General features: G+C 56.6%; 1 protein-coding gene across 1 annotated transcript in view; it reads left to right on the forward strand.

Annotated features, from left to right (window-relative positions):
• The window catches only part of PRKCA (protein kinase C alpha), a 356,477-nt gene extending 344,434 nt beyond the window's left edge, over positions 1–12,043 (forward strand). Inside the window, exon 17 of the mRNA XM_045837292.1 lies at positions 5,781–12,043. Coding sequence (XP_045693248.1) covers positions 5,781–5,945 — 165 coding nt within the window. The 3' untranslated portion in view covers positions 5,946–12,043. The remainder of the gene's footprint in view (positions 1–5,780) is intronic.
• The last annotated feature ends 1,720 nt before the right edge of the window (positions 12,044–13,763 follow it).

A 13,763-nucleotide genomic window follows, 5' to 3' on the forward strand; every position in this document is an offset into this window, starting at 1 on the left:
CTAACTACTAATGTCATTGTTCAGTGTCTTTTCTGGAACCTTCTGGACAGTTGTACGCGCGTGTGCACGTATATACAAGCGAGGTGGCAGCAGGCGCCCTGTTTTGCGCCTTGCGTCTTCCAAGCAGCAGCACGTCTCAGTGGTGTTTCCGTGTCGGCTCCCGTGGGTCTGTGGCATCCTTTACGCGGGCCATTCCGATCTGGAGTTCCTAGGCCAAGCACTGACCGTTTTCCAAATGCTCTCCCCTGTCCGTTCTTGTTCTCCAGACTTTCTGTACCAAAGCGCACTGGCTTCAGTGGGCATCCAGGCCTTCGGTGAGCACGTTTCCAGAGCCTTGGGTGACTGACTCTATGAGCGAGCTAACCTCACTCCTTAACCCTTAGTGTGTGCGCCTGCTTGCACTGGCCATGCACGGAAGACCGTTCCCTGAGCATGCTGACCTTCTTGGAGAGGATAGGCCCAGGGCTGCTGCCCAGCAGCCCTGCACCCTCCCTGGATGGTTCTGCGGTGTGGACATAACCTCCCGGGGGCCCAGGGCAGCATGCGCCCGCTCCCCTCTGCCGCTGGTTGTTTAATTGGATGAAGGCGGTGTACAGCCGTGAGTCGGGGCCCACGCCCCGCTGCACAGGTGCTGGCGGTGCTCTCACTAACCCACTGCACTAGGACCTCGGCACAGGGCTGCGGTCGGCCCCCAGAACCAGGACTTGGAATGTGGCTAACGGCGACCCTGAGACAAAGCACATCCGGCTGCCTCGAGGGGTCGTCGGAGACGTGCCCACCCTGACGAGTTTCCTTTCTCTTCCCCGTTGCTCCACGCCTGTTCTCTCGGTTCGCTGCGCGCTCTTCCTGCTCTTCTGGGTTTGTGTGGATTTGCTTTGTGATGGCGGTGTTTCCGTGCTACTCACACGCTCCCTAGCCCCCATGCCAGTGACTGTGGGGCTGCATTCTGCACAACTGAGAGGCCAAGGTAAAGGTCAGGATTGAGACCTACCCATGCGGCTCATTCTCAGTGGCCCCCCCCCCCAGGTAAGAATCAGAGCCGGGAAACCGATCTCTGCAGCGCAGTCTCAGCCTCAGCCTCCTCCCCGAGGCCCACTGCCCAGGAGGCAGGATGCGAAGTGTTGTGGGTGGACCATGTGCCACTCGGCGGGGGGGGGGAGCATTGCAGTCCCACATGCCACCCGACGTCAGCACCTTCCTGTGCTTTGTCACGCCCTTACCGTGCCTGCTATCTCCTGGGCTCATCTCAGTGGTGCTGTTGACCAGATGGCTACCCAGGAGTTAAGTCCCGACTGCAGAGCTAAGGAAGGGGGGCAGATGATTCTTGGTGTTCACTCACGCCGCACGTGGTGGTCACAGACCTTTTCCCTGCCGGGCACCCGCTGCAGGGCAGTGTCACGCCTGATCACTAGGGAGGGCGGCACACACGGTGGTCCCTTCAGTCCTCGCAGCGGGCTCGGCAGGTGAGCACTCCCATCCTCATCTTCCCTTTCCTGTGGGTTGCCCAAGGCTGTACCCCGGGCTTCTGGACTCCGGTCGGGGCCTGCACCCCATTGTGTCTCCCATTTTCCCTCAGGAGTCGAATGTGGCCCCGTGAACACAGACGTGCTCTGGTCTCCGGGAGCACCAGTGGGACTGTCAGGTTTGGGCCACTTGCGGCTGCCCTCCCCGCCCCCATCTCTGTCCCACATCCCAGGTGCCAGAAGCCTCAGCTGGTGAAAGGGAGGGGAGGCCCTTATTGCTGAAGACAGTGCACTGGCCAAGGAGTTTTTCTCGCAAGTTACACACACTGCCTTTAGCTTCTGTGGGTCGTCAGGTGGCCTAGCACTGAGGCCAAGGGCCGCCCACACCTGCCTGTTGTTGTCATGGACAGAGGTGGAGGCTGCCCTGCCCGTGGCCATGGTGGTCACCTTCCCCTTCACCCCTGAGGACTGCTTGAGGACGTCTGCAGTGTGGCCGGCTGTACTTTTCCGTCACGCCGTCACTCATTGACACACTCACTCATGCGTTCCCAGTCACGGCCAGGGCCCCTCCCGCTCCCCAAGCCCTTCAGTCTCTGTGCCTCCTCCTCCTCCCTCTCGGACCCAGACAGCACCGGGGCCCTTCACCCACAGGCTGACGGTTGTGAGTGTGGTTGGCTCACAGGTGGTAGGCAGAATCCTTTCTACCTTAAAAATGCAGTAGCTTGGTGAAGCTGTTGTTTGGCGTTTCCCCAAGGACCAAAGAGCTCTAACTCCCATGACACTGTTCAGTAGGTTGGCGGTTCCCCATGTCTAGGAAAATAAGCCTTTCAAGGTCTTCTCCAACATGACTGAAAAGAGGGCGTCCGTCTCTAAGCCTGATTGCAGTAAGAGGTGTGGAGGGCTCATCTTTCAGGCATTAAGAGATCCTCCACGGTGGGAAAATTAGCACTGCTGCTCCTAGTCCTGAACCTCGGATAAAAATAGCTGTGCTCCCTCCCCCATCCCTGGTGAGGGAGAAGTGGCTTCTTCCTGGTGTGATTTTCCCCGAGCATGAAGATTCTTTCTGTGTCCTGGGTCTCATCGGATCCTCCGGCTCCATCTCCACCTCCAGCTTCTCCGGGGCTTCCCCACCGTGCCTCACATGTTACAGCTGCAGACGGGGTTCTCATCCTTGCCCTCCGCCGGCCCTGCCTCAGGTCTCCCTGGCTGAGTAAATGGGTTTCAAACCGCTTCCACTAGCTAACACCCGATCTCTCTCTTTGGGATCAGGGGAATTCCAACATGATGTCGAACTAGAAAGAAGGGGAAGAGGTTTGCCGCAGCAAGCAGTCTTGAGACCCACGGTGACAGCCCTGTGGCGTGTGACGCAGAGCAGAGCTGGGGCTGACCTGGTCTCCTCAGCGCCCCCTGCCCCTGCGGCCGCAGCAGGCCCAGCGGGAGGCTTTCCAGTGGGCTGCAGTGCTTAGCTGCGCAAGCTGTGGCCACTCTCCGGAGCAACCTCCTCTGGAGGTCAGCTTTAGAATTCGATGTCCTGGACTGCCTGCCCCCGCACCCCAGGTCCTCAGTGTGGACGTTTATGTGGTCCACTCTGGGGATCTTAGGAACTCTCCTTCAGCTGTATTTTTTACTTTTCTGTGGAACTTGCCCTTGGAAGGGGATTGCTGAGCACCATCGAGACGGTGCTCCAAGGGCAGGTTGGGTCTATGCGATCTTTCCCCATGAGTGAAGAGCCAGACGGACGGGTCTTCAGCCAGGGGAGGGACGTTTACCTTGGCTTGCCTTCCTCTTTCTTGTAGAGCCTCCCCCTTCTTTACCACTTTTCCCAGAAGCTCCTCGTTCCTGTCTGCACAGTCGGTGAACAGCCAGAGAAGTGCAAATGATTGCTTTTTGAGGGGGTGCCTAGCCTGGCCTCTGGGAGCACCCACAGTGGATTCACTTGAATGGGTGTTGATCGATTAAGTGCCTGAAAGATGTTCCCCTCAGAGGGAGGGTCTAAGGCTCGCTGCCGCTCGATACTTCTGCCCTGGACTTCTGCAGCTTCTCCACTCCCTGTTTGCCAGAGGGCCATCTTCCTAATTTCCTTGCTTGACCTTGAATAGGCTCAGCCACGCATTACCATCTTGGTGCACCCCAGGTCTCTCAACAACAGCACTGTCAGCATTCTGGGCCAACAGTCCTTGTGGGGGGCGGCAGGGGGCTCTCCTGTGCACTGCAGGGCATTTAACCACGTCCCTGACCTCTCCCTGCTGGACGTCAGTAATGCCCCCGCCCAAGTCACGACTACCAGAACCAAATTCAGACATCGCCCAGTGTCCCTGAGGCAGGGGAAGGGCCGCAGACACGTCCCTGATTGAGAACCACTGGGATATCCAGAGGAGGCCTGTTCCTCTAGCCGCCATGCCACAGCTGTGTCGGAATGTGGTGCCCCCCAAGATGGGTCCTATGGTTGGCTGGTTGGTCAGTTGGTCGGACTGATGAATTGAGTGCAGATCAATGATCATGTCCTTGCTGGAGCGCCTTTGGGTGGTTCAGAGTGGCCTGTGCACGTGGGGGGAAGCCGACTGCAGACTCCGCTTCTGCTGACCTTTGCTTCCACAGCGCTGTGTGCTCTCCTGAGGAACAGCACCATGGAAACAGGGAGTGCGGAGGGCAGCCTCTCCCTGCGCATGTGCGGGAGGCAGGCCCCGCCTGGTGAGCGGGACTAATAGTTAGCATGGCCTCCAAAAAGCAGCTAAAAGGGGCTCAAACAACTCCACCCCCCACCCCGTCTCCCACTCACCTCCCCCTCCTCCCCAACAACACGCACGCCGCTCAGTTCCACCTGCCAGCCACTGGTCCGCACCCTCCTCCAGTTGAGAGCACGGGGTCACTTACGAAATGAAAACAACCCCAGAGAGGAAAACTCCCCGTTAGGAAGGCCTGACTTTGAATTTATGACATGCCTTACACCGAGACAGGAGCAGGCATTGTTGATGAAAAAGGGTTGGTGAAAGCAAAAGGAAGCTAGGTTCTCAAGGAAACCTTCTGGAAGACGGGGAGGACCTGTGGAAAAGGTGAGGACATGTGGCCCACGAGACCACACCAGCTGGATAAAGACAACAGCCCGAGAGCCACGCTGTCGCCACGAGCCGGGCCGTGTGCAGAACGCAGTGCGTTCAACCTTCACAGCCTTCCAGGCGGAGGTCAACTGTCCTCCCGTGTCACCGAGGAGGGGGCAGGGTAGACCCCCTGCTATTCCCTGGAGCCGCCCCCTGTCAGAGCCCCAGGAAGGCCCAGTCTGAGAGGAGCTGCTGCCGAGGCGGAGTGAACGCTCCGCTGCCCTGGGGGCCAGCAGGGGGGAGGACGAGCCTCCCGGAGTGTGGAGGGCGGGATTCCTCTCGCCCACGCACCTCCCAGCACGCCCCCTCTCGGAGTCGCCCTGGGATCCTGGGCACATCAGTGTGCCCCACCCTTCGGGGTGGCTGGGAAAGTGAGGGCACCCCTTGGCTCCGCAGAGAGTCAGGCTGCCAGCCACGGTCCTCGAGCAGATGCGTTGCTCAGAGCCCCTCCCAGGACAGCTCTGCCCGCAGCCCCGTCTGCGCTGAGTGCCGTGTGCACCTGGAGGAGAGGCACACCTGAGATGGACAGCAGGCCATGCCCCACCTGCCTCTGGCCCCAAGGCAAACCTCCAGCCTGAGACCGCCCTGCAAATGAACTCCTCGGCGGCCGTGTGCTGGCTGCCCAGATCCGTCAGATAAACTGACGTCCAGCTGGGCCCTGGGGTGCGAGCCCAACCGCGCCATCACATAGACCCAGGGCGGGCCACAGGCGGACTCAGGGGTTGAGGTTTTTAGAACATCCCAGCTGGAAGACACTAATAACACAGCTTTTGCTTTGTTACAAACACCATGGCAGAAAAACAGACGTGGGGCCGTGAGCTCGGCCTTCCAGTTCGGGGGGGCTGCCTGTACCCCCACCCAGCATCCCAGCCCTTCGACAGGGGCCGAGGCTGCCGGCCGCACGTGTGTGGCAGCTGTGCTCAGGCCTCGCTTGCTCTGAGGTGGGAACACAAGAAGCTGTTCCCTTGTCCCCTTACTCTGTCAACAGTGCGTTTCCCCTGAGTGGCCACCTCGTGGGGGGCGGGCGTGTGGGGGTCAGTAACCGCGTGGGCCTCCACCGTGTGGGCTGTGCCTGGCTTCCCATCCAGTCGGCCGCACGCCCCCCGGATTCTTCCCGTCTAACCGCCCCAGCGCGCCCCTCCCCGCGGGTGCGCCTGAGAGCAGCTGCCCAGTGCTCCGTGCCACTTACTGACCTCTCCTCTCTCTGTTTTCTCCACAGTGCGGCAAAGGGGCGGAAAACTTTGACAAGTTCTTCACACGCGGGCAACCGGTCCTAACGCCTCCGGATCAGCTGGTCATCTCTAACATAGACCAGTCTGATTTTGAGGGCTTCTCGTACGTCAACCCCCAGTTTGTGCACCCCATCTTGCAGAGCGCAGCGTGAAACTCGCCGCCTAGAGCAGAGGCCTCCCCGCCCCGCCCATCCCCCCAGCATCGGGAAATGATCCTTCACCCTCAAATTTTAGGGCCACGGCCTTGTTTCTTGTTCCAGATGGAGGCCTGCAAATCATAGGGTTGTCAGTCCAAATGTGACCCGCTGTTCAAAGTCTCTCTCTCACAACCAACAGCGTTCTCTGAGTGGAAGATGATACAATGTGCAGTGTCCGGTTTCATTATGTAGAAGTCACTCTGGCTGTAGGTTAACCCTGCCTCGGCAGCAGTCAGGCTCTTGCCCCCTTTTTGGTACGATTTGATATATTTCCCACATCCTCTGTCTGTCGGTTTTCACCATCAGGACACCCCTCCCCCACCCCCAAAGGCGTGGGCTGGACACCTGCCCGCCCAGGCACCTTGGGAGTGAAGGAACGGGAGTCCCAAGGGCAGAGGGGGAGCCAGGCGGGGTTGGGGGTGGGAGGCTTCCGCACCCCTGCCGCTTCCGTTCTCCGCCTCCTTGGAAACCATCCCTGGAATCGAGAGGCCAGGATGTCATTTCCAAGCTCACTGTCCCCAGACATTGCCAGTCGTCACCCAACCACGGCCCGGTGGTCACCGGTTTTAAAAAACAGGAGAAGAAAACCTCAGATGGGTGTCCAGTGAGTCTGTCCTCTCGTGTCCTGCTCGGTTGATGCCTGTCTTGATACTTGCATTTCTTTGTAAGAGGCCAAATCTTCTAAGGACTTTGCTACATGAGCGTGCGAAGTCGTTTCAGATCAAGGATACAGCAGTGTGTGTGCGTGCGTCCGTTCTAATCTCTGGGAGATTATCCTGCGATCCAGGGTGCCATCGGCAATGCCAGTGCTCACAGTGTTGTTAGCCAACCCCCAGCCCCCAACACTTTGCTCCCTACTTCCTGAGAAGCTGAAGCGTGCGCCCAGCCCTTTTGTACTTATTTATTTAACAGGCTGCAGTGTCGTTCGAGAGGGTACGATGTACAGTCACTTCAGGCATTGCCTCTAGGATCAGTCCCTACCGACGGCTTCTTCTCCCGTCTCTGGCCCCCGATGTCTCCATAGGGATGAAAATCAACACGGTTTTGGTCCCCACTTCTAGTTCACATTGAGTGACACACCTGGAGCCGTAGAATCAGGAAACTTGGATACATATCAGCGCAAAGATGTTTTATTGCAAGAAGAATTTTAATATGTTTTGCAAATGCATCATGCAATGAATTTTGCATGTTTATAATAAACCTTAATAACAAGTGAATCTATATTATTGATATAATCGTATCAAGCATAAAGAAAGTGTTATAATAATTTTATAAGATACAACTGTGCTATATTTGTGAAGGCTCTCGTTTCTAATCTGCTTCTATGGTTAAGTCTTGGTCGAACCCTTTGCTGCCCTGCTCCCTACCCCGTGTGTCCCCTGTGCATCGGCGCCATGTCCGACATATTAATTTCTTAACATAGATCTAATTTCAGAAATGAGTGGCTACTTTACATGATTAATTAGGCTTTACATATATATATAAATATTTGGTTTTACCTGCAAACAAAAATTTTAGGGGATTATTTTTGAGATGAGACTCTGTCTTAGCTTCTTAATGCCGTCTTCTGTTCTGGCTGCTCTGCCGCTCCTCCCCGTGGGGACAGAGGGTCTGACTCCAGTGTGACCGGTCCGGGCATATGTGGTGTGAGCACAGCCCCCGGCTGGACGCGGTGGTTCTCTCCCTTCCAGCCTCGTCACTGTGAGTGATCGAGGGCAGCGCCCCGTGGACAGCGCACGCTGTCCCTGGGAGGCTGGCTTGTCTGTTCCCCACGTGCAGACTGTGGGGCAGACCATAGGGCAGACCGTGGGGCAGACCGTCGGCAGCCCCGGGCACAGCCATCCCCTGAGGCCCTCTGCAGACTCTCTGCAGAGGCAACCGAGTTTCTCCCACCTGCCCCTGGAACCCGCCCGAGGAGCCCTCCGTGTCAGACACCGCCCACGCCAGGCCCTCGGAGAAGCCAGTCTTCTACGGCAGAAAGAACATTCCAGACGGAAGCTGCCTCCACTCCTTGCAGAGGCCTGCTCTGTTTCTCTCCGCTCCCCAGAAGCATCTCCCAGTGAAGTGCTCTGCGATTGACTTTGGCTGTTTGCCTGGAACTCATGGAACACCCTCCCACTGAGGGGGCTTTGACCCGACAGGCGTGTCTGTCCTGGGAACCCCTGAGGGAAGGAAGAGGTGGGCAGGGAGTCAGTCAGACCCGAAAAGAGCAGCTCCTCCACTGTCTCTGCTGGGCCGAGGGCTTCAGCATCCGCGAGGGGCTCTGGGGCACTCAGGGCTGCAGCCCGCCCCCGCGCCAGGCCGGTGCACGTTCCGGGGACACGCCCTCACCAGACACACCTCAGCTGGATCTGACGGGAAAGGCACCAGTTTGCAGAAAGAGGCTAAGAAACAGAAGTGCCAGTCACCGGGCCCCAGAACAGGGCCACGGCAGGACGGGTCCCCAGCCGAGCCCCCAGAGGGGGAGGAAGGCCCCAGCAAAGCACATGGCGGAGGGCCGTTTGTCCCGAGCCCCACGCTGCCCGCCTGCTTAAGCCGCAGCAGCTCGGGCTTCCTGGGAAAGAGCCAACACATTTCCAGAGCATTCGTGTTTCCCTGGGAAACATATCCCACATCTTAGCTGCCTTGTATTCTTTCCAAATGTGTGGCATAGTTTTCAAAGAAAATTCCCCGTTTGTGCGCCCAGCACTCTGCCTCAGGGACAGCAGGCTCGAGGACAAGCAGGAAAAACGTGAGCCCAGTGAAGTGTCCCCATGACATAGGTTATTTGGTTCCGGGCTGTGTCCTGGGTTTATTGCTGAAAGAGTGAGTCTGGTGGTTACCATTCACACACCTGTCTGCCGCAGCATGTGTGGAATTCTATGGTGTTGGCCCACTCTGAGGGCATCGTGGGAACAGAAGCACAGGGCAGGACCCTGGTGGAGGCCAGAATAAGGAGGAGGCCTCGCAGGGTCAGGTGGCTGGGGGACTGCAGGAGCTTCTAGCCTCCGGGCAGTGCCCATGCCACCAGGGCCTGCGGCCGTCCAGGCCCCCAGCAGGGTCGCGTACAATCTGCGTCTCCACCGGACTCGTGGCTCTGTGACTCCAAAAGGCCGTCCAATGTCCCTGCGTTGTTTTCCCTTGGAAGGTGGCCGCTGCCCGGTGGTGGAGCTGCCTTGTGAGCTACAGACCCACGGGTGTCTCCTCTAACACCACTAGGTGTCGGTTTGAACAGAAGGGCCTGGACTGCCTCCCTCAGAGGCTAACGCAGGTTCGCTCAAGGCGAGAACAGACTGAGAAGGTTGATGGGAGCCCCTAGGCACTGACGCGATTGCTTGTCAACACATCTAGTTCTCTTGCGTCCCGTGGCCTGGTGCAAGTCAGTGCAGAATCACTGTCCGTCTTGTCTTACGAGGCTTTCTTATTAGGAATTTGCGTAGAAGATCAGAGGGTTAGGAGCTCCCTGGGAATGACTTGAGATGGTTGGCTGAAAGACTGTGAAAGACCAAGGATGAATGCAAGCCGACAGATGGCTGCTGAGCGCCTCCCTGAGCTACGGTTCTCGGAAGAGCGTGCTGACTTGCTGGTGAACGCGGGTGCAGACCCCTCCTGTCCGTGAGAGGTCTGTGGAGGCGGAGGTGGGTGCGGAGTCGAGAGAGGAGCAGGGTTTGTGTGCGTCTGGAAGGAGGCTCGTGGCAGGAGGAAGCCAGGACAGAGGGGAAGGAGGGGGCATCCTGGGAAGGATGCTGTTGCCATTTCCAGGGGCTTTCCATGGGAGGCCGTTGGTGCAGAAGAAAGTCACCGCCTGCCGGCCCTGGAGAGGACACTTGTTGCCAGGGACACGGCCTGGTCCTCCTCAGGAAACATCTCCCAAATGCCAGCAGCACCCTCACCAGCTGCTGGAAGCCCCTTCCCCCGCCTACATGGGAGAGGCTGAGCGGAACCACCCACCTGCACTGGGAGTCAGTAGGTCCGCACCCGTTTCCCCTCTGGGGCTTGTTGTAAGCTCTGTGGCAGCCAAGGACAGATGGGGAAGTCGCAGACACAGCTAACACTGCCGTTCCCACCTGGGTCCACTTAGCAAGAGAAATTAGAGGTGTTTTGCCGGGATTTGTTTTCTCTGTACTAAGGAGGGAGGAAAGTGAGAGTCTCAGGTTTTTAAAAGCCTCAGGAAGGCAACACCATCTGACGCATTTTCTCACTTGGGTCGTATGAAGTCGCCTATTTCTTATGTGTGCAGTTCACACCAGTTCCTATTTCTTTAAACCCAGCCAGGGCAGGAGACCCCCCCACTGAGCGCACCCAATAATCATGACCATGTGCTGGACACTGAGCCAGGGGCCCGTGGGGCTACAGGAGCAGCGAAGGCGTGACAGATCGGGGGAAGGACAGGGACACTCTGGTTATCAGTGACCGCATGCTAGTTTGACAAGGAGCGTTGGGAAGTATTTTAATAAAACATTTCCCTTGACTTGCTTGGGTTACATTTTATGAAATGTAGCAGACAGTGAACATTTCCGTCACTTCCCCACTCAGGCTGATGCAGGGAGAGCTGCATTTCTCGTCCGGTAGAAATAAGGGGGACTGGGGAAGGTGGCCTGCGTTATGTGTGGGTGCAGGCTGGCGTCCAGAAACAGTGTCGACCACGGTCCTGCCCATTCTGCCCTTCGGGAGGCCCCCGAGCCTCTGAGCTGTGTGGCCAAGTGCAGTTAACGACCGTGCGACCCCATCAGCCCTCAAACAGCCTTACGACGCCCCCACACGAAGGCCCACAGGTTCCAAAGACTTTTTTTTAAAACCTTAAGGAAGAAATGAATTTAACTCCAGTAAAACAACGGGGTATGCTGGGCTCTTTGTACTTTTTTATAGAGAATTTTAATAACTCAATTCTTTAAAAATGGGCTTTTAAAATTACTGACAATTTGATAAGATTCCAACCACACGGACCTTGCAGGAGGCCTCGGCGGCAGCCGGCTACAGCCCCCCAACCTGCACGTGCTCTGCAGGGTCTCGCATGCCGGTGGGGTACGGAGTCCTCGCCGGGATGACTGGAGGTTCAGGTGAAACGCCTTGGCAGACCGATGCCCTCCGTGTTTCCAGTAGACCCTGGGGACAACTGTCTAGGGCCTAGAGACTTTCAGACCGTAGAACGATGGCTTCATTGTCCCTCTTCCAGATGCAGCCCTGGGGTAGCATTCCCAGGGGTCCCTGGGGCACCACATCTTGGCACGGGAAGGGGGCGCCCACTCAGGTCTGGCTCCAACCCCCAGAGGTCCCCAGGTGCCTCAGTGAAAATGCTGGGCTGTCCTGCAAGGGTTCTGCTCACTGGGCAATCCAGAAACACTTCCACAGCCCGAGAAGCAGGCGGGCATCCATTTCAGAGTTCTTTCCCACGTGAGTAGACAGAACCCCACTTTTTCAGAAAAATAAGTACCAAGTCCACTTTGTAAGAATCTTTTTTTCTACAACAAGACAAAGGGTGGCTTCGCATTTTCTGATTAAACAACTGTGTCTTCGTCGCCTCTGCTGAACTTTAGGAGTATTTATTCCTGTGATTGTAGATTTTTGTTGATGTTCTTCCTGAGAGAATGTGATTCTTTTCTTGAGGGGATTCGTGGACTATTCAAAGTCCTCCATGAAGGCAGTTTTTCTCTTAAGTCTAAATGGTCTAGAAATTCACCTCATGTCCCTTGTTAGAGTTTTTCAGAATAACTTTTATAGATGGTCAGAAACATTTGAAATCATTGCTTTTGCTACCTAATATTGTGTGTGGGGGTGGGGGGAACATGCCATGTTTAAGCCGTTCATCAAAAAACATCGTGTAAGACCCCACATGTACAAAGGAGGAAGAGGTGGAGGCGGAGGTTTTTCCTTCCGAATACGTCCCCAGTGACAATTGCGGAGGCTGCTCAGCTGCAAAGGACATCGGGCTTACAGCGGGCAAGGTGAATGTACAACTTACCGCATCTCTTTCCTCAACCCGTATGACCTCTGATCTCTGTTTGCATGATATGCTTTGTTAGAGACATTAATTGTGTATGAATAAATATGATGGTCATTCCTCAGTGCCCTCAGCCTCGTCTGCATCATTTGCGGCGTCGGAGTTGTTCCTCATGCATTCATGTCCGAGAACCTGACTCGGGACACTTCCCCAGCACCCGCTCCACTTATGTTCACTCTTCTCTTCAATGTATCCGATTGGAAGGACTTTTAAGTTTCTAATTGAATTCATTGGGGTGACGTTGGTTAATACCACTGCATAGGTTCCAGGTGTACAGTTCTACAGCACATCCTCTGTATATTGTGTTGCGTGTTCACCACCCCAAGTCAGGTCTCCTTCCACCACCACTGATCCCCACTTTACACTCTTCCACCTCCCCCCACCCCTGCTCAATTTTTTTCTTAAAATATGCTTTAAGTTGAAACCCAAGCAATTAGAAATCCTCTACTGGGATGAAGTCATGGCAAGTCATTCGTTCATTCATTCATTCATTCATTCATCGGCCGTGCCTGGGGCAGGAGCCGCACCAGGCACTGGGGACGTGGGGGGAGGGGGGCCGTCACGGCCCCTGCCTGTGTGGAGCCTACGCTCTTGCACCCCCACACTGCAGGGGTCACACGGCAGCTGGTGAGGACTTTGTCCAAGGATGGGCTGTCCCCTTCACTGGGAGGATTTCAGAAGGAATTCAGCTCAAATCTTGGGATTTGCCTCCAGAAACATACTGCTCACACGTCCTGTCAGCTGCACCAGGGACTCGGCTTCAAGACCATCACCGTCTTCTGCTTCAGCAGCCCTCATCCTGTCCTTGCCGCTGGGCACAGGAAGTGGGGGGTGAAACAGGGAGCATTCCCACACACCCAGTGTCTTAAAACTCAATGCTCTTGAGGGAATTAGCCTCAAAAAGAATTAAAAACCAGTAACAAAAATAGCACTCCTAAAGGAAGGGGTCAGCCTTGACAGAGTTCACCTCTGCCTGCTTCCTCCACTCCTTTGGGGGGACTGCATCCCCTCCTGCTCCCCACCCCGAGCCCCCACCCTGCCCACCCCTCACTGTGCATCCACATCTGCCCTCGCTGTGATTTCTCTCCTCTGGGTGCTGCTTCTCATCCACTCAGTCCATTTCCACGTGCTGGCAACTGCAGTGTGATCACATTTAGCTGGTCGTGGGGCCAGGGCATGACCTGAGCTCCAGGAGGTGGACAGGCAGTCCCATCACGACTTGATAAGCTACCAGTCTCAGGATTGAGGATCCCCAGCTGTCCCTGGAAGCCTGTCCCTTCCTCTATCCCACACAGCTAATACCTGCGACATAGAGAAACCTCTGGCCAGCCTGGCAGCCCGTCGCCAAGTTGACTGCAGCCATTCAGCTTGACATGGTCCCTGGAGGCTCACACAGCCACACCCAGGTCCTTGCTGTGGGCCTGGCACTCACACCGTCTCCCCAGCACAGCACCTCAAGCTGTCCCCCACCCTGCCCACACCCCTTCCTCCCTCCCCCGTCCAGAGAGGCAGCCTTGGTAGCAGAGAGCAAAGCTGAAGTCACACGGCCTGACATCCCACTTGTGACTCTTCAATCAGGGGCACATTCTTTGTGCCTGTCTCTGCCTCCATGTCCTCGTGTGTGAAAGACCATGAAGATGCGGGTGCCTACAGGGTCATGGTGGGGACTGTGGAGTGAACCTGCCGTGTTACAACAGACCCTGCCCAAAGGGAGGGTCAGGGCTCCGTACAAGGGCAGGAAGTGGCTGGGACCTAGCCGAGGGTGGGGCTACAGCTGGAGAATGGCCCTGGGG

The sequence above is a fragment of the Phyllostomus hastatus genome, unplaced genomic scaffold, assembly GCF_019186645.2.
Source record: "Phyllostomus hastatus isolate PE091 unplaced genomic scaffold, TTU_PhHast_1.1 phas_contig_210, whole genome shotgun sequence".
NCBI lineage: Eukaryota > Metazoa > Chordata > Mammalia > Chiroptera > Phyllostomidae > Phyllostomus > Phyllostomus hastatus.